The sequence below is a fragment of the Pseudophryne corroboree genome, chromosome 6, assembly GCF_028390025.1.
Source record: "Pseudophryne corroboree isolate aPseCor3 chromosome 6, aPseCor3.hap2, whole genome shotgun sequence".
In the NCBI taxonomy this organism is placed as follows: Eukaryota; Metazoa; Chordata; class Amphibia; order Anura; family Myobatrachidae; genus Pseudophryne; species Pseudophryne corroboree.
In genome coordinates, this window is record NC_086449.1 from 251,759,127 (window position 1) to 251,780,642 (window position 21,516).

Here is a 21,516-nt window from a genome sequence, read left to right on the forward strand (position 1 = left end):
AAGAAGTAATTGTACTTTTTACTTTACATGGGTCGATTATAGTACTGGCAAAAGATTAGCTACAAGCATGATTCACCATCCACACTTCTATGTAAAGGTGCATACACACGGAGAGATTTTGACTGAGAGATTTTGACTGAGCGATTTCCCTTGAACTGGCAGTAGGAGATTTTGACTAACTTTACCAGCGATTTTGGCTATGGGCGATTTTGGCTAACTTATTCAAGCAAGGGGATGCTTTTTCTTTTCCAGCGACATAGCCAAAATTGACTTGCCTGCACAGTCTATTTTTAGCAGCGATAGCGACCTGGCGGGGACGCGCATCGCTATCGCTGGCTGTGTACACATGGAGAGATATGCACTAACTTTCTGAGCGATTGTGACTATATAGTCAAAATCTATCAGTTATATCTCTCCGTGTGTATGCACCTTAAGTCCTGCAATCTAGAACTTTTCAGTTTCCTAGTGCAGAGGACAGAGTTCACATGCCTGTCCCTAGTTCTCGGGCGTCAGCAAAGGTAATAAGATATGGAATATAATCAGATGTTATGTACTGCATACATATGTCTTCATTTAGCAAAGGTGTGCGACAAATATTCTCAGATGTGGATAAACACTTTACTTACTAAAGGGGGTATTTATCAAAGCATGAATGGAGATAAAGTGGATAGAGATAAAGCACTGACCAATCAGTTCCTGACATTTTTCAAACACAGCCTGTAAAATGAGAGTTAGAAGCTGATTGGTTAGTATTTTATATCTCTCCACTTTATCTCTTTCCATGCTTTGAGCTATAACCCCCTCAAGATTATGGGGTCTATTCATGAATCAGTTAAAAGTGTGGAGAATTGAGCCTGTGGAGAAATTGCCCATGGCAACCAATCAGCTGCTCCATACAATTGTACAGTATGCAAATTATGAATGTTAGTTCAGTGCTGATTGGGCAACTTCTCCACTGCCTCACTTCTACACACTTTTGCCTGCTTCATGAATAGACCCCTAAATCTTATACCCACTCCGTAATACAAGAATTCATACTGGGTAATATCATTTAATGTCCAGTAATGGGTTTACTTGCTATTTTTAATGAGTTTGATAGGAGGCTAGAGGCGTTGCTACTAAAAGTGTTGTCTGTTCGTATTGGCGTATATGTTTGTTATTTTTACTTAAGTTATGTTATACAGTATATAGGTTGTCCATGGATTTCTGAACAGGTGTCTTTGAAGACTGCAGCAGGATTTTCTTCTCTTGTGTGTGTTTATAGATTCTGCACAAATAAGTTACTGAGGAAATGACCTTAGTCATTTAGTTGCATAATCATAGCAACCAGTAAGGCATATGCATTTATAATGCAACTTGCACCACACTGTGCACCAGTACTTATAACAAGGAGCATGAGGTGAAAATGAACCTGAAGTTACTCTATACTAATTTGCATTGTTACAACAAAATGAAACAGACATATCTTACTAAGGGGTCTACTATGTTATGTCGGCGCTTGGGATCTCGGCGCCCAGCATTCCGGTGCCAGTATCCCGACCGCCAGCATGCAGGCGGTGGGGTGAGCGCAAAAGAGCCCCTTGCGGGCTCGCTGCACTCGCCATGCTGCGGGCATGGTGGCGCACTATGCGGGCATGGTAGCGCGCTATGCGGGCATGGTGGCGCGCTATGCGCTATTGATTCTCCCTCCAGGGGTGTCATGGACACCCCAAGAGGGAGAATAGTTGTGGGTATGGCAGCTGTCAGTATCCTGGCACCGGTGTGCTGAACGCCGGGATCCCCACAGCCGACATATCAAATGCCTCCCTTTAATAAGTGAAGAACGCTGCATTATGGTTTTCCAGCTGTTCACCCAGCGACATTAAGGTGCCTATCTGTGCTGCACCTCCGGGAAGTGCTGCATCACCCCACCATGCCCTTTTCCTCAGCATGTGCAAGCCTTGGCTCCAGCGCAAACGTTGCGCAGATCAAGGCACACTGTGCAATATTGCACTGTGAATCTGAGGTTTTGCTCTTTGGAAATTATCTCCATTGTCTGCAAGTTGGATTTATGGTTGTGCATCTCTGGTTGCATTTATGCTAGTAAGTCTGGAGACATATCAAACAGGGATGCAGTCAATATATCGGCTGTCAGGATCCCGGCGTTCAGAAGGACGACGCCAGAATCCCGAAAGCCGGCATTTTACAGACAAACAGAATGCTGACACCCGGCCGGGATTCCCACTCGGTTGGTGGGTTCACGCTACCAACCGAGTGGGAATAGAACTTGTTGCGAGCACAGCGAGCCCGCAAGGGGACTTGGTGCCGGGACTCCAGCAGACAGGATGCAGCTGATGGTATGGTGATAGCTGATATCCCGTCTGCCGGGATACTGTATGTATCCCATCAAACATATTAGTTAATATAGCTGTCTTTATGTGCCAACTGAGGATGATGGGAGTCTTAGAAAGGGTTACACACATGGCAAATGCACCATATTACATTAATATCTACTATCGTTTACAAATACATATGTATATGCTCATATTGTGAGATCAGTGCAGTGTAATCAGTGGCGTTATTTAACTAATAATGATAATAGCAATAATTAGAAGCTTTCTATTAAGGTACATGGAAAATAAGGTAATGATTCGGCATTTAAACAGGTTAAATGGACAAGGTGTGAATAAATGCAAAGTACTGTAGACGTGATGCAATACTTACTACAGGAGTTGGATAATTATAGTCCATATGTTGTATGCTTGTTTACACTTAGGACTGTGCTTCATCCTTACAGCTGATGATTAATTTATGGTGAGCAATTGAGACATATGCTGCCCGTACACCGTGGGTGACAAGATCAACACGGCCTTCACCTTCTGTGACTGCTTTCCTGTCATTCAGCAGAGCTAAAACTTCATATGATGAGCTGCAGTGGATTAGCTGCAGGCTGTGATGAATATAGATACATGTAGGATTTAACTGCAGATGTGATGCATTTCTTAGAACCTTGTTCTAGGAAAGGGGTATTTAGAGCAAGGCTTTTTATCAAGTAATGGATGTGTGTAGTCTGAAGGCCGAGTGACGCATCCTCCCACCTCTAATGTTATCAAAACATAATCAGTTTGCCCTATCTGCTCCCACCCATAATTGAAAAGCTCTCTCTTTTTGCGTCATTTCACATTCACCACTGGGTTACAAAGCATCCAGTTTATTTTAGAAAATGAAGAACTGGGAGCAGACCATGCAGATTGTGCCACACGAGTAGATAATCATTTGACTCTGTATACTTTTGTGAGAACAGTGTTTACGAGGGATGAGTATATATAGAACGTTTCGTAAATTGTGTGAACGTTTTTAGAATTCTACCTTACAAAAAAACAAAAACAAATAGATCTCGGTTTTAATGGAGGTATCATTGTCCTTATTGATGCTAGCGAAGGCGTTCATTAAATCACAGGAGAACCATCATATAGAATATTCACAATTAGAGCTAAACATTTAGGAGGGAATTTACCAGAGAGAGAAAAGAGATTTCACTGGCAATAGGGCTTTTATTTTAAGGGGTTTACTGCCAGCATAGTCTTCCCCATTCTTTTCCATTGGGCATACCTCCCAACATGGCCCTCTCCAGGAGGGACACAGTGCTATGCTTCTGCACTTTTCTCCTAATTTATGATTGCCGGCACCTGTGTTGTACAGGTTAATGGATAAGAAAGGTGTTTCACCACAGGTGATGGCAATCATATATTATGAGGGAAGTCCAGGAGCAGAGCATTCTGTTCCTCCTGGAGAGGGTCATGTTGGGAGGTATGCATTGGGCAGCATGTTTAGGAAGTATGTTGGAAGCACATTTTAGTGTGTTTTTGTTTGCTGTGTATGCTTTATTACCAGTTAAGATTTTACTTTTTTTTCTTTCCTTCTAATGCAGATTATTTATTCGTATATATGTGATAAATCTGACTGGTGATCTTGCAGTATTTTCTTCCAGCGTTCAGTCTGCATCTTGTTATGTAGGGTTAAGTCTTGCTTTGTCTCTCCCATCCTCCAGAGGGGCGTTTCACCTGAGTGACATTGGGGGTTTAGCTGACTGCTGCACCTGCTTTCTGAGAATTAGCTAACAAGCCTCTAGCTGGCTCAGACTACTCCCACCTCCACTCGCTCGCTAATTACTCTGTTCTGAGCCAATTAGCGTGTTTGTCTTTATCGATATTCCTTTCTGCATTAGAAAAATCATTTTGAAAGATTAGCAACACAATGGGGTATATTTACTAAGATCCCGATTTTGACCGAGATGCCGTTTTTTCTTCAAAGTGTCATCTCGGTAATTTACTAAGCAAAAATCACGGCAGTGATGAGGGCATTCGTAATATTTTGGAAGTCCTAGGAAAAAATCACGAATCAATACACCATCGGTCAAATACTGCTGCAATTTGGTAGAAATCGGGAATTTACTAAAAAGTGCAAAACACAAACACTGCCGACAATAGCCAAACACTGCCGTGATAAAATACAAATCGTGAAAAAGTGCTAAAAAAAAAACAGACCTGCTTTTTTATCCCGTGTTTGTATAGGCATGCACGGATCCATGAGATCCGTGCATGTTTTTCAGTGGGAAGGGGTGGGAAATGTTTTAATTTTTCAAAAAAAAAAATGCGTGGGGTCCCCCCTCCTAAACCAAACCAGCCTCGGGCTCTTTGAGCCGGCCCTGGTTGCAAAAATATGGGGAAAAAATTGACAGGGGTTCCCCCATATTTAAACAACCAGCACCGGGCTCTGCGCCTGGTCCTGGTTCCAAAAATACGGGGGACAAAAAGCGTAGGGGTCCCCCGTATTTTTGAAACCAGCACCGGGCTCCACTAGCTGGACAGATAATGCCACAGCCGGGGGTCACTTTTATACAGTGCCTTGCGGCCGTGGCATCAAATATCCAACTAGTCACCCCTGGCCGGGGTACCCTGGGGGAGTGGGGACCCCTTCAATCAAGGGGTCCCCCCCCCCAGCCACCCAAGGGCCAGGGGTGAAGCCCGAGGCTGTCCCCCCCCATCCAATGGGCTGCGGATGGGGGGCTGATAGCCTTTGTTGAAAGTTATGAATATTGTTTTTAGTAGCAGTACTACAAGTCCCAGCAAGCCTCCCCCGCAAGCTGGTACTTGGAGAACCACAAGTACCAGCATGCGGCGGAAAACCGGGCCCGCTGGTACCTGTAGTACTACTACTAAAAAAATACCCCAATAAAGACATTACACACACACACCTTGAAAGTATAACTTTAATGCATACATACACACCACCATATACACATACTTACCTTATGTTCACACGAGGGTCGGTCCTCTTCTCCATGTAGAATCCAAGGTGTACCTGTTGAAAAAATCCTACTCACCAAATCCAGTGTAGAGGGCTCCTCGGGTAATCCATTTGTAATCCACGTACTTGTAAAAATAAAAAAAACGGGACACCCGACCACGAACTGAAAGGGGCCCCATGTTTTCTTATGGGACCCCTTTCCCCGAATGCCAGAAACCCCCTCTGACTGATGTCTAAGTGGGTTTCTTCAGCCAATCAGGGAGCGCCACGTTGTGGCACCCACCTGATTGGCTGTGTGCTCCTGTACTGTCTGACAGGCGGCACACAGCAGTGTTACAATGTAGCGCCTATGCGCTACATTGTAACCAATGGTGGGAACTTTGTGGTCAGCGGTGAGGTCACTTTCGGTCAACCGCTGACCACAAAGTTCCCACCATTGGTTACAATGGAGCGCATAGGCGCTACATTGTAACACTGCCGTGTGCCGCCTGTCAGACAGTACAGGAGCACACAGCCGATCAGGAGGGTGCCACAACGTGGCGCTCCCTGATTGGCTGAAGAAACCCACTTAGACATCAGTCAGAGGGGGTTTCTGGCATTCGGGGAAAGGGGTCCCATGTGAAAACATGGGGCCCCTTTCAGTTCGTGGTCGGGTGTCCCGTTTTTTTATTTTTACAAGTACGTGGATTACAAATGGATTACCCGAGGAGCCCTCTACACTGGATTTGGTGAGTAGGATTTTTTCAACAGGTACACCTTGGATTCTACATGGAGAAGAGGACCGACCCTCGTGTGAACATAAGGTAAGTATGTGTATATGGTGGTGTGTATGTATGCATTAAAGTTATACTTTCAAGGTGTGTGTGTAATGCCTTTATTGGGGTATTTTTTTAGTAGTAGTACTACAGGTACCAGCGGGCCCGGTTTTCCGCCGCATGCTGGTACTTGTGGTTCTCCAAGTACCAGCTTGCGGGGGAGGCTTGCTGGGACTTGTAGTACTGCTACTAAAAACAATATTCATAACTTTCAACAAAGGCTATCAGCCCCCCATCCGCAGCCCATTGGATGGGGGGGACAGCCTCGGGCTTCACCCCTGGCCATTGGGTGGCTGGGGGGGGGACCCCTTGATTGAAGGGGTCCCCACTCCCCCAGGGTACCCCGGCCAGGGGTGACTAGTTGGATATTTGATGCCACGGCCGCAAGGCACTGTATAAAAGTGTCGCCCGGCTGTGGCATTATCTGTCCAGCTAGTGGAGCCCGGTGCTGGTTTCAAAAATACGGGGGACCCCTACGCTTTTTGTCCCCCATATTTTTGGAACCAGGACCAGGCGCAGAGCCCGGTGCTGGTTGTTTAAATATGGGGGAACCCCTGTCAATTTTTTCCCCATATTTTTGCAACCAGGACCGGCTCAAAGAGCCCGAGGCTGGTTTGGCTTAGGAGGGGGGACCACACGCAATTTTTTTTTTAAGTTTAAACATTTTTAATTTTTTTTACAAGGTGCACAATGAAGCCCAGCACGGATCTCTCAGATCCGGCCGAGATTCATTGTATTAAAGTCGGCAGTGTTTTACAAGTCACTCACGTAAAACACTGCCTAAAAAAACGAATGACATCGACATCGGAAAAACCGAAAATGCAGAATACGGCAGCTTAGTAAATTAGTCGTAATCAATTCAAAAAGTTGCATATTTACACTTTTAATGTCATTCGTGATTGAACTTTGACCTCAAACGGGAAAATACGATTCTTAGTAAATTTACCCCAATATGTTTGAATGAAATAGCTATCATAACAGAGTTTTTGGATAACAAATAGCTTTCCTTAAAGCAGCCCTACCAGGTAGGGTGAAAAATGTCATCAGAGCTCTGACTGTTCCACACAGCTGTTTTTGTCTGGCTCCATGGTCCATGTCATAGCCCTGGCCGAAAACCAGGACACTATGATGCTATAGAAGAGGGTGTGAAAAGCAATAATCTCTGGTATCAGTGAGGTCGCAGCTGATTTTTGGGTATCTATGCTTCAGATTTTGTCTATATACAATTTTGACTAAGTGCCAGTTTTGACTATACTTTGTACTAGATAGTACACTAGATACTCAAGATTGACTTGCCTGCACAGTCTGTCAAGCCTTACAATACCAACCCCACGGGAGCGCAAATCGGGATCGAATCTGTATCGCAAGCTGCCTAACACCTTGAGATCAGTGACGTGCGGTGGGGTGAGGCAGAGCCTTTACTGTCATACTAACATTTGTGCCAGAGTTTAGACTGTATAAAGTATATGAAAAATACAATATGTTTGAAATATCTTCTTTGCTTTATTCTAATAATTTTTATAGCCAAAACTCTGGAGTAAAAAGTCTATGGCAGGTGAGGCACTGGCTAACTTTTCCGCACATCTCTAATCAAAACTCACCAAATTTCCAGGCGTTTATACTGCAGCACCTGGGTATAATGTCCAGATGTACACTTTGGCTCATATATTGCATGTAAATCTGGCTTTGGTGCTAGCCAGTGCCTCCTGAGCTATTTAGCTCACCGCACATCCCTGCTTGAGATATGCACTAACTTTTCATAAGATTTTGGGGTATATTCAATTAGGGTCGAAAGCTGCCGTCTGTCGAAAAGACAGCAGTTTTCGACTTTTTAAGGTCGAATCGTGATTCGACCTATTCAATCCCAGCTATTTTTATTCGACAAGTCGGGGAATTCGACTTGTCAAATAGTACGTGAATCGGTGGTATAGCTGCTGATTCACGTACTGATTCTCAGTCCGACATAAAAAAATGTCGGACTGAGATGAGGGATCTTACAGGAGGAGAGGGGGGAGAGCCGCAGGCAGAGGGGGAGAGCAGCGCCGGAGGAGATGGTGGGGGCACAGGGGGAGAGCAGTGCCGGAGGAGACGGGGGGAGGAGGGAGATGGGGGAGAGCCGGGAGCGCAGCGCTACAGCAGCTGGCAGCGTAGCCGGAGGATGTCACAGCCGCCGCTCACAGCAGCGTCCACCCGTCTCCAGAAAGCGGGACCTCGCTTGCTCTCCCGTCTCCTCCGGCGCTGCTCTCCCCCTCTGCCCGCATCTCAGCTCCTGCATCTCAATTCGACTTTTTTGAAAGTAGAATTGAGATGGCAATGAATAGCCCAGGTCGGATAAATTCCGACAAATGAATGTCGGAATGGATCCGACTTCAATCGAATATACCCCTTTGGCTGTATAGTCAAAATTTTACAGATTCATCTCAACATGTGATTCATTGGAAGATTGGAAGAACGTGGAAGGAGTGCAGGAGATGTGGGAAAAATTAAAAACTGCAATACTACAAGCAATAGACCTTTGCATCAAAAGGGTTAGGAAAAGCACAAGGAAAAGGAGGCCAGTGTGGTGTACAAAAGATGTATCGACTATTATGAATGCAAAGAAGATGGCCTTTAGCAAATATAAACAGACTCAAAATAATAATGATAGGCACAAGCTGAGGAGAAAATGGGAGTCTGTAGGTAAAGGAGGCAAAACTTTTTTCAGGTCTATGGGGGTAATTCAGACCTGATCACTAGGGTGCGTATTTTGCAGCCCTGCGAACAGATAGTCGCCGCCTACAGAGGGAGGGGTAAAGTACTGTGCATGTGTGCGATTGCTTTTGTAGCAGAGCTGCACAAACATAAGTTTGTGCAGCCTCTGCTCAGCTCAGGACTTACAGCTGCTGCAATTGTTTGTTGCTGATTGGGGCCGGAGCTGACGTCAGACACCCTCCCTGAAAACTCCTGGTCCCTCCTGCGTTTTTCCGGACACTCCTGTAAAATAGTCAGTTGCCAACCACAAATGGTCACTTCCTGTCAATCACCTTGCGATCGCCTGTGCGATCGCTATTTTCTCACCATCCCTTCGCTAGGCATCGATGCCCGGTGAATATGCATGCGCAGTTCAGATCTGATTTACTGATTTACCCCCTATAAGTGAAAGATGAAAAGCAGATGGAGGGATAATGTGACTTAAAACAGAGCGTGAGATTCTGGTCAAAGGAGACAAGATAATTGCAGATCATCTATATAATTATTTTTGCTCAGTATACATAGAAAGTGGGGAAGGGGCCACAGTTAAGTTATAAGAACATTCATAAAAATGAGGTAGATTCAAGTACATTTACAGAGGAACTGAAAGTGGATAAATCAATGGGACTAGATGGGATACATCCAAGGATACTAAAAGAGCTCAAAAGGTTGCTGGTTACACCCTTAAGAAAATGATTCAACCAGTCACTAGCAACAGTGATTCCAGAGGACTGGAAAATAGTGCGTATAGTCCTACTGCACAAAAGTGGAAGCAAAGAAGAGGCAAGCAGCTACTGACTATTGAGCCTTACATCCCTTGCAGAGAAATTGATGGAAACATCTAATGCCTAATTGAGACCTGGTCGCTGCAGCGGTTGCAGGCCTCAGCCCAGTGAGGTGTGTGCACACATCTCACTGGGCGATCGACTCTGCCTGGCAGAGACAGTCACAGGGCGGGATGGGGCGTGTCGGTGGTGTTTGGATGGCGTGGGTGCGGTCCAGACAACTTAGGTGTGTCTGGACCGTTTGCAGGAAGGGCCACATCGGCTGCATGACATCACATGACCAAAAACATGGCGGATATCCGTCTGCCTTCACAGCTCTGCGGGGATGGGATGAGGGGAGTAGGGCTTGGCATGCTGGGCGGACAAGCCCTGTGCTGAGCGTCCCCCCACATGTCAGAGATTTCAATCATTTTTTTTGCACATCTACATTCAGCTCTGAATTAGGCCCATAGTACAGAACATTGCAGGACATGGTTTATAAACATTTCTGCAACAGAGGTCATAGTACTCAAATAAGCAACAGTGTGGCAGAACCCAAGGTTTAGGTGCCATCTTAGGCACTAGGTAGTAGATCATGGTACAGATGGTGTAATAATTAACATTAATTACCATTACTGCCTCACAGCACTGAGGTTGTGAATTTATTCCCACCACGCCCCCATTGCTTGCGTGGGTAGGTTAATTGGCTCCCGACAAAGAACCCTAGTGTGTAAGTGTGTGCATGGACATTTGGACAGACTAGATGGGCCAAGTAGTTCTTATCTGCCATTTAATATTTCTATGTTTTTTGAACTATGACCTGTCGCATGTGGGTATCATGTTCTATATAGTGCTGGTTAATATATAATGTTGTACTATATAATAAAAAAAAATATGATTCCTATTACCACTTCATACCATTCATTTATTACATGCTCATCTCACTAGTTTCTGCTAGCTTTCCTCATTACTTTATACATCTTATTCTGTGCACTCCATTGCATTCTCTGTATACCTCCCCTTGTCTCTCTCTCCCCCGTCACCCCTCGCTCCCCAGCTCTTTTGCTCTCTCTTCGCCCCGTGGTTCCTATGCCTAACACCTTTGCATGCTTTCTTCCCTGGATTTCCCAACTTCTACTCCACTGCTAGGGTGTCCTTTCCCATCCCCACAGTGTAGCTCCTGTTTATGCATCCTCACCTTGTTGACTAACTTAGCCTGCCAATTCTTCATTACCTCCCACGTATTCAAAGTAGAGCGTACTCAGCAGCACCTTAACCTCAACCACTGTGGTCGCTCCTCCAATTGCTATCTCTCTCTATTGATGTTCTCCATGCAAAAAGTACTTCCATCACATCAAGAACATAGATGGTTACTAACAATCGACTTCCGATGTTCCTCCCTATGTCAGAATGCTAGGGCATATGCATTTAAAAATAATAGAAGATGTAACATTAAAACAAATATATAGGTCAAGCACAAATGATTCCATGCATATGAGTTAATACTAAGCATAGCACTACACAAACTTCAGGATATAACACATGCTTGCCTACCTTCAATTTCTCCTCTCCGGGAGAAGCCCGGAGAGGAGACTCTGCAGGAGACTTCGTGAGGGCGGACCAGGCTGTGACATCAAGCCCCTCCCCCACATTGGAAAAAGCAGCGTATCCGCGGGAAGGGGGCGGGGCTAAAATGACACGATTTGCGTCATTTTAACCCCTTCCCTACCCCACGGACCTGCGAATACGGGAGATTATCTCTCCATCCTGCCCGCATCACTAGGGTGCGAGCAGAATGCAGGAGACCTGCCTACTCTTCCGGGGGTGCGGGGGGCTACCCCAAAAAACGGGAGCCTCCCGCAGCTTCCGGGAGAGTAGGCAAGTATGATATAACATAACAGAGACAAAAAACGTAAACAAGGAATACAGACGTGCATGAGACATAGAGGATTTTAACCAACAGATGTTGTCCTTCTGTGTATAGTCGCTACCGTAATGGACGTAGTTGAAAAATTGCCACCACATTGGGATTATCAGGATATAAGGAGCTCTAGGCTTTCTCACTGCCGCCCCCTGCAACTATGCAACGTGTGCATTTGATATGTGACCAGATTTACATGGCCGATATAGTGGCAAATAGCAGGCCTTAACAGCAAAACTGTGGCAGGTTATGATGGGATGTGTAGTTCCACAGCAGCTTAAGTGCTTTACATTGCCTACCCTTGTACCAAACCTACATTCCCATATCTTACTGCATCTGGATTAACTGTATTTGTGGCAATAAACAGACTGCTTTTAAGGAAAGAGACATTTTCATGTGGATTTCCTATGTAGTGCTATAGAAAATGCGAGTCATGATCAAGAAGTAAAGTGTCCATATTGCAAAAGGAGAGATTACAGCTCCCCCCACTTCCCATATGAAGCGGGGATGGGGTAAAAAAAATCTAACTGCCCGGACCATATGGGGGGGCTGTAAACTCTTCTACTCCAGTGACAGCTGTCATAGACACTGTTATGTTTATTACCTAATCCCCATGCTGTAAACGTGGCCCGGGAATCCAACCCCCGGTAGTGCCCGGGTTTGGACCCAGGAAGGACCCAAGTTAAGAGGTAGTGTAAAACAGGAGCCGTTTCCACTGAGCCACGTCCAGGGTTATCACTGCAGTAACCTGGGATTTAGCGGCAGTGAAAAAGGGGTATAATAAGTGGATACTGGTTCATAAATAATAGCAATTGTCTATAATGATGGCAGACTAATAATTCTGTATACTCAGCATTGTGGCAATGTAAAACTCTTTTAGGGGGGTATTCAATTGTTTGAAAAGTCAGTTGGGAGTCTGGTTTTTCCTATCTAATAGAACGGAAAAAACAGACACCCAACCGACTTTTCAAACAATTGAATTCCACCCTTCATGATAACTCCTCTCATATAAATGCACAGCTAGAAATCTAGATTATGGGGTAGATGTCCTAAAACTTAAAAGAAAAGTGGACATGTTGACATCAGATTTTAGCTATCTTTTATCTAGTACAGTGCATACTTGTCTACTCTCCTGCACATAGCCCCCCCCCCCCCAACACACACAGAAGGGGCCGATGATGTGATTTGCGCGGAATCATGTCATCATGGTCTCGCCCCTGGCCAACAAATGCAGATAATATTGGCATAGCCACAATGATGCGATTTCGCAGACACTCACCCTTTTGTGTCATCACGCCTGTCGACACCCCCATATGCCACCCACTCCCCCCCCCCCGACCCCCCCTCCCGCCCCCCATACTGATCTGGCAAGTATGGTACAGTGTAGAAAATTATAGAATATGATTGGTTCTTATGGGCAACATCTCAGTATTGATTCTTTACATGTTCCAGTAAATCTGCCTGATATGTATGTAATATCCATCCTACTATTGTATCAGGAATTCATATACAGTACCTCTGCTGTTTACAAATGGGATGTAGTTATGTGATACCGGCACCTATATCCCGGGCCCTCACTATCCCGACCAACAGGGACTATTCCCACTCGTGGGTGTCCATGACACCCATAGAGAGGGAACAGAACCTGTGGCGAGCCCTCAAGGGCCTTAGGGGGACATTTACTAAGCAGTGATAAGAGTGGAGAAGTGAGCCAGTGGAGAAATTGCCCCATCACCCAATCAGCAGCTCTGTATCATTTTATAGTATGCAAATTATAGATGTTACTTCAGTGCCGATTGGTTGCCATGGGCAACTTCTCCACTGGCTCACTTCTCCGCTCTTATCACTGCTTAGTAAATGTCCCCCTTGGTTGCATTCGCCCCCCTTCCCCTTCCCTGCCAGCATCTACGTGCCGGGATCCCGCTGTCGGTATTGTGACCGACGGTCACACATATCCAAACCTTCAATCCATGTTTTCATAGTATTTAAAACTATGGCCCTCATTCCGAGTTGATCGCTCGCTAGCAGTTTTTAGCAGCCGTGCAAACACATAGTCGCCGCCCACGGGGGAGTGTATTTTTGCTTTGCAGGAGTGCAAACGCCTGTGCAGCAGAGTGCCTGCAAACACATTTTGTGCAAAACAAGACCAGCCCTGTAGTTACTTATCCTGTGCGATGATTGCTGCGACGAGTGACAAGGTAATGACGTCAGATACCCGCCCAGCAAACGCTCGGCCACGACTGCGTTTTTCCAAACACTCCCAGAAAACGGTCAGGTAACACCCAGAAACTCACACTTTCTGTCAATCTCCTTGCGTTCGGCTGTGCAATTGGAATAGTCACTAGAACCAGTGCAAAACCACAAAGGACTTTGTACCCGTACGACGCGCGTGCGTATTGCGGTGCATACGCATGCACAGATTAACCTTTTTTTTCACTGATCGCTATGCAGTGTACAACGGCAGCTAGCGAACAACTCAGAATGACCCCCTATGTGCCTTATTCAGGTTTGTTAGCAAACAAAAAAGTTAGCAATTGGGGAAAACCATGCTGCACTGCAGGTGGGGCTGATGTAACATGTGCAGAGAGAGTTAGATTTGGGTGGGTTATATTGTTTCTGTGGATGGTAAACACTGGCTGATTAATTTCTACACTGCAATTTAGATTTCAGTTTGAACATACCCAACCCAAATCTTACTCTCTCTGCACATGTTACATCTGCCCCACCTGTAGTGCAACATGTAGTGCAACATGGTTTTGCCCAATTGCTAACTTTCTTGGTTTGCTAACAAACCTGAATAAGGCCCTTTACAAAAAAAAACTAATAAATATTCACTAAATAGGTACCATTAATATATTACTAACTCAGGGTGCAGTATAAGTAGGAGGAGGGAAGAACGGGTTTGTCTGGTCTGAATAGTTCCCATGTAGGAAGAATAGAAAAGACGTGAGAAGGATCAGTGAAAGCTCTGGCTGGGTTGGGCTGGAACATGCTGGCAGCACAGTGAGAGTGATCAGTGACAGTGAGCATGATTTGTGAGATATTCTCAGGTAATACAGCCTCATACGATATTTAAAAAGGTGGTATAATTCAGCTTTGGGTGCTCTTTAAAGGGGTGGTCTTCAGTATGCCGCCAGCCGGGATCCCGACCGCCGGCATGCTGACACATATTCTCCCTCTTGGGGGCCCACGCCCCCCCCTGGAGGGAGAATAAATGCCACCGTTCCTGCAGCGTGGGAGGCGCAGCTAGCCCACAAGGGGCTCATTAGCGCTCGCCCAGCTGTTGGTATGTCGGCGGTCGGGATCCAGGCGCTGGTATGCTGGCCCCCGGGATCCTAGCCGTCGGCCACTCATACTACACCCCTTTAAAGGGGATCAGTACTAAATGCCGCCGGCCGGAATCCCGGCGGTCGAAATACCGACGCCGGAATCCCGACCACACAATCCCGACAGGGGTGGCGAGCGGAACGCAGCCCCTTGCGGGCTTGATTCGCTCGCCACGCTGCGGGCACGGTGCCTCGCTACGCTCGGCACACTATTATATTCTCCCTCTTTGGGTGTCGTGGACACCCACGGAGGGAGAATATGTCGGGATTCCGGCGGTCGGGATTCCGGCGTCGGTATTTCGACCGCCGGGATTCCGGCCGGCGGCATCTTGACCGCATCCCCTTTAAAGCGCCATATGTATTCTATTTACTCCTTAATTAGTTATAACGCACATTCCAAAATGAGTTGTTAGACTATTGCTGGTTACCTTTGTGTTTTTTGTTAAATCGGTGAAAGAAATTAAAACCTCTTCTAAAATCTGCTTTTATACATGTCAAGTTCACATGATACTTCTTGTAGTAGTTTGTGTTTCTTAACATTCAGATACACGTCCACTCAATGTACAAAACTTGTAATTTTATGCTGATGTTCGTTCTGCACAATTGTGGCATTCTGTAAATGAGTTCTATAATGTTAAACTCTACATTATCATTTTAGATGGACTTTTAGATTTACGGTGGGATGTATTGGAGTCCAATATCGCCAGAGGTGCGCGGACGTTTTTTTAAAGGGGCAATCACTTATAAAACCATGGTTTTGCCTTGTAAGTGTTTGCCCTTTTAAAAAAGTGTTAGTGTTATTTTGGGAACAAAAGTCCTCAGCTAACAATGGTTAAATGCAGTAACTAAGAGGTCTTAGGGGGTCATTCTGAGTTGATCGTTAGCTGCCGTTGTTCGCAGCACAGCGATCAGGCTAAAAATCAGCATTTCTGCGCATGCGTATGCACCGCAATGCGCACGCGCGATGTACGGGTACAAAGTCCTTTGTGGTTTTGCAGAGGTACTAACGACGTTTTCATTCGCACTGGCGGCCGCAAGAAGATTGGGTGTCAACTGACCGTTTTCAGGGAGTGCTTAGAAAAACGCAGGCGTGCCAGGGAAAATGCAGGCGTGGCTGGGCGAACGCTGGGCGGGTGTGTAACGTCAAAAGCCGTCCCTCCAACGTTAGGATCAACGCACACGAAGAGTAAGTTCAGGGCTGGTCTTGTTTTGCACAAAATGTTTTTCCAGGCGCTCTGCTGCACAGGCGTTCGCACTTCTGCAAAGCAAAAATACACTCCCCAGTGGGCGGTGGCAAAGCGTTTGCACGGCTGCAAAAAAACTGCTAGCGAGCAAACAACTCGGAATGACCACCTATGTACTAAGCCTTGGAGAGTGATAAAGCACAAGCCAATCTGCTCCTAACTTCCATGTTACAGGCTCTGTTTGAAGAATGAAGTACTCTATCTCCTTTCACTATATCTCACTCCAAGACCTAGGGGGTCATTCCGAGTTGTTCGCTCGCAAGTGAATTTTAGCAGATTTGCTCATGCTAAGCCGCCGCCTACTGGGAGTGAATCTTAGCATCTTAAAATTGCGAACGATGTATTCGCAATATTGCGATTACACACCTCGTAGCAGTTTCTGAGTAGCTTCAGACTTACTCGGCATCTGCGATCAGTTCAGTGCTTGTCGTTCCTGGTTTGACGTCACAAACACACCCAGCGTTCCCCCAGACACTCCCCCGTTTCTCCGGCCACTCCTGCGTTTTTTCCGGAAACGGTAGCGTTTTTTCCCACACGCCCATAAAACGGCCTGTTTCCGCCCAGTAACACCCATTTCCTGTCAATCACATTACGATCGCCAGAACGATGAAAATGCCGTGAGTAAAATTCCTAAGTGCAAAGCAAATTTACTTGGCGCAGTCGCAGTGCGGACATTGCGCATGCGCATTAAGCGGAAAATCGCTGCGATGCGAAGATTTTTACCGAGCGAACAACTCGGAATGACCCCCTTAGTACATAGGCCCCATAGTTTTCTGTATGGCTTACTATAAGTTACCCATTAATGATGCTTTTCTATTGTAACCTCAGTTTGCTATATAAATTGACAGAACATGTTAGTTTTTATTTTACATTCCTTCATCTGTGTTGTTAAGCATATAACATTGCAATGCATTTTTCTTTCCATTTTCTAATGCTTATCGTATTTTTTAGAAATTCTATATGTATAGAGTATTTTTTAGAAATTAAACAATTCTCTAAAATATTGATAACATTAATAATGATTAACATAATTAGGGCTCTAACAAGTAGATTTTATATAGGGTTTATTACTAAATGCATGCTATTCTTCCAGATAAATATGTGAAGATTGCAAACAAGAGCAGCTTAGAGTCCAGTGCAGATGGTTCTCCATCCAGCCATCGTCCACCGGTATTCTTAACACCGGCAGCAAAAAAATGTAACCGAGTTAATGGTGAGCAGAGATCACTTCAAGAATGGCTTGTTCACCTTCTGGCCTTGAAACCGTACCGGAAACATGACCTCATTCTGCGGTTAGAAAAATCCAACACTTTTCCTAGGGATCAAACACATCTACTCACTGCACTGGATGAGGTATTTATGTATGTGTGATGTACTGTTACGGAGCTTGAATGGTGAAATTAGATAAAAGGGATGGAGAGGGTGCCTTCCTCATGAGTGGAACTTATGCGTTAATTAAGAGAATAACTACCCATCATAGTCATATACTGTATTTAAATGTTGGCCTTACCTGGTTGCCTGGCATGATGGAGACCTTTGAATTAGCAGTGGCCTGAAGACAATTTGTCTAAGGTGATGACCACTTTAGACAAAAAACTTGATCAGAAAAGGGAAGATTGGGAAGAAGCACATTTTCTATTGTTGGGATATCGGGCATTAAATAGCAGGTCAAGGTAATACAAGCAACCATTTCTTAATTGGATGCAAATTTCTCCACAGAACTGTACATTATTTTCGATTTGCAGTACCCCAACTACTCATCACACAAATGTGCCCCGGTGGGCCCCACTACATGGGGCCCCACCTCCTCCTCCTCTAGGGATCAGGTTCCAAACTGTGCAGGTGTATTATACATTATACATATGTTATCTTACACTGCACAGAACTATGGTGTATTCTCTACAGTGCATTGTTATTATTAATCTGGTACATTATTATGCATGTACTAGTAGTATTTGTCTCAAGGGGCCTAAACCATGCACTCTCTAATGGTTAGTCAAGCCTCTGTGGCAGCTGACCACACTCCCTCTGGACACTGGACACACTCCTAAACATGGGCCCTTACTACTACTACTACTACTACTACTACTACTACTACTACTACTACAATAATCCCCAGGGGGGCCCTTAATGCTCCAGTCCGGAACTACCTACTGCTGTTAACAACATAAGTGCACATATGGTGCCTGTCTGTAATATGGGAACACAATTAAACTGGCAACTGGTATATTTATAATCAACCATATTGTGCCAACTGTGAAGGGTTCTGGTGGATCCCTATGGTTCTTGAAAAAGTTAATATGTAGTCATTACCTTGAAAGCTGAGATCAATTCTAATTGCTACTTAACTGTCCTGAGTGTTGTCTTCCCACAGTTTTATGACATTCCAGGATACTAGTACCCCCATTCAGAAAGGCAGTCATGGTCGCCCAGTGGATTAATGAACGTTGAGCCTGATGCTATGACTAAAAAGGCCATACTAGATGGGCTTTTCAGTCACCAGATCTGAAACCAGTCTAGCATGTATTGGATAGTTTGGAATAAGGCCTTAGGGGTTTATTTAAATAGCTGTATTGTTTCAAATTCACCTATTTTCAGGGGGTTTTCCTCAGATTTAAAGCAGTAATTTTATCTAAGGCTAAACCATGAGTGTTTTGCTTTTAATGAAATTGCTGCTTTCAATCCCAGTGAAAATCTCTGAAGATTCGCAAATTTGAATAAGTGGAGCATGACTAAAAAATAGACACCCCCCGCCAGAAGAGTCTAAGGGGTATATGCAATTGCGGTCGAATTCCCGAAATTGTCGAATTTCGGGTATTTTTCGCCAACAAAAAAAAATTCGTCAATGCAATTCAGTGCTTTCCGTCAAAAAAAACGGACTTTCAAAATTCGACTTTTTGAAATTCGACTTTTTGCAAATTCGACTTTTCTGCAATGATACAAGTGCTGCAATTCGACAAAAGCATATTCAATTCAAGTTTGGAAATTCGACAGCGGTGCTTTTAGACAGCAAATTCGTAATTTTCAATCCGCTACACTTTGGAGGGTGAAACCAATAAAAAAAAATTAAAACATGTTTTTTTTGTGGTTTTTTTTCGTGGTAATATCAGATCTATTTATATTAGAAGGGATTAGGTACTTGGTTTGTCTTTTTGGGAGGCACAAGTATTATTTATATATTTTTAAAAATAATATATATTATTTTTTTTTTTATAGATGGAATGGTGAAATCCCTGAAAAAAATGGCGTGGGGTCCCCCCTCCAAAGCATAACCAGCCTCGGGCTCTTCGAGCTGGTCCTGGTTCTAAAAATGCGGGGAAAAAATTGACAGGGGATCCCCCGTATTTTTAAAACCAGCACCGGGCTCTGCGCCTGGTGCTGGTGCAAAAAATACGGGGGACAAAACGAGTAGGGGTCCCCCGTATTTTTTACACCAGCATCGGGCTCCACTAGCTGGACAGATAATGCCACAGCCGGGGGTCACTTTTATACAGTGCCCTGCGGCCGTGGCATTAAATATCCAACTAGTCACCCCTGGCCGGGGTACCCTGGGGGAGTGGGGACCCCTTCAATCAAGGTGTCCCCGTCCCCCCCAGCCACCCAAGGGCCAGGGGTGAAGCCCGAGGCTGTCCCCCCCCATCCAAGGGCTGCGGATGGGAGGCTGATAGCCTTGGTAAAATGTCAAGAATATTGTTTTTTCCAGAAGAACTACAAGTCCCAGCAAGCCTCCCCCGCAAGCTGGTACTTGGAGAACCACAAGTACCAGCATGCGGGAGAAAAACGGGCCCGCTGGTACCTGTAGTTCTACTGGAAAAAAAATACCCAAATAAAAACAGGACACACACACCGTGACAGTAAAACTTTATTTCATACGTCGACACACACATACTTACCTATGTTCACACGCCGACATCGGTCCTCTTCTCCAAGTAGAATCCACGGATACCTGAAAAGAAAAGATCAATATACTCACCTCAGCCAGGGTCCAGAGATAAATCCACGTACTTGTTAAAAAAAAAAAAACGGACACCCGACCAAACGGACTGAAAGGGGTCCCATGCTTACACATGGGACCCCTTACCCCTAATGCAGAGAGACCTCTCAGAGTGACAGCTGTCACAGAAAGGTCTCTAAAGCCAATCAGGAAGCGCAACTTCGTTGCGCTCACCTGATTGGCTGTGCGCTGTCTGAACTCAGACAGCGCATCGCACAGCTCCGTCCATTACTTTCAATGGTGGGAACTTAGCGGCTAGCGGTGAGGTCACCCGCCGGTCAGCGGCTGACCGCGGGTAACCCCTGCAGACGGCAAAGTTCTCACCATTGAAAGTAATGGAGAGGCTTTGCGATGCGCTGTCTGACAGCTCAGACAGCGCACAGCCAATCAGGTGAGCGCCACGGAAGTAGCGCTTCCTGATTGGCTGAAGGGACTTCAGTGACAGGAGTCACGTGGTGTCCCGGCATTCGGGGAAAGGGGTCTGATGTGAAAGCATGGGACCCCTTTCAGTTCGGTGGTACGAGTGTTCGTTTTTTTTTTTTTAACAAGTACGTCGATGTATCTCTGGACGTGGATGTACCTCTGGACGCTGGAAGGTGAGTATAATTTTTTCACAGGTACCCTCGGATCGTCGGAGACCGTGGCAGTCGGCGTGTCAACATAGGTAAGTATGTGTGTGTCGGCAGTGTGTAATAAAGTTTTACTGTCACTGTGTCTGTGTACTGTTTTTATTTGGGTATTTTTTTCCCAGTAGAACTACAGGTACCAGCGGGCCCGTTTTTCTCCTGCATGCTGGTACTTGTGGTTCTCCAAGTACCAGCTTGCGGGGGAGGCTTGCTGGGACTTGTAGTACTGCTGGAAAAAACAATATTATTGTCATTTTTCTCAAGGCTATCAGCCTCCCATCCGCAGCCATTGGATGGGGGGGACAGCCTCGGGCTTCACCCCTGGCCCTCGGGTGGCTGGGGGGGGGGGGACCCCTTGATTGAAGGGGTCCCCACTCCCCCAGGGTACCCCGGCCAGGGGTGACTAGTTGGATATTTAATGCCACGGCCGCAGGGCACTGTATAAAAGTGACCCCCGGCTGTGGCATTATCTGTCCAGCTAGTGGAGCCCGATGCTGGTGTAAAAAATACGGGGGACCCCTACTCTTTTTGTCCCCCGTATTTTTTGCACCAGCACCAGGCGCAGAGCCCGGTGCTGGTTTTAAAAATACGGGGGATCCCTGCCCAATTTTTCCCCGCATTTTTAGAACCAGGACCAGCTCGAAGAGCCCGAGGCTGGTTATGCTTTGAAGGGGGGACCCCACGCCATTTTTTTTACGGGGTTTTCCCGTTTTTCCCCGTTTTTTTAAATCGCGGCAAAATCCGGCAAATCGGACGTTTTTCGTCCGCGGGACTGTCGAATCCGTTTTTCATTGAATATGGTGAATT

At 45.6% G+C, this 21,516-nt stretch overlaps 1 protein-coding gene across 2 annotated transcripts in view; it reads left to right on the forward strand.

The window, feature by feature from the left end:
• The window catches only part of ELL3 (elongation factor for RNA polymerase II 3), a 285,177-nt gene that overhangs the window by 137,057 nt on the left and 126,604 nt on the right, over positions 1 to 21,516 (forward strand). For both annotated transcript variants that reach the window (XM_063925873.1, XM_063925874.1), the window contains one exon: positions 17,183 to 17,442. In XM_063925873.1, coding sequence (XP_063781943.1) covers positions 17,183 to 17,442 — 260 coding nt within the window. The remainder of the gene's footprint in view (positions 1 to 17,182; positions 17,443 to 21,516) is intronic.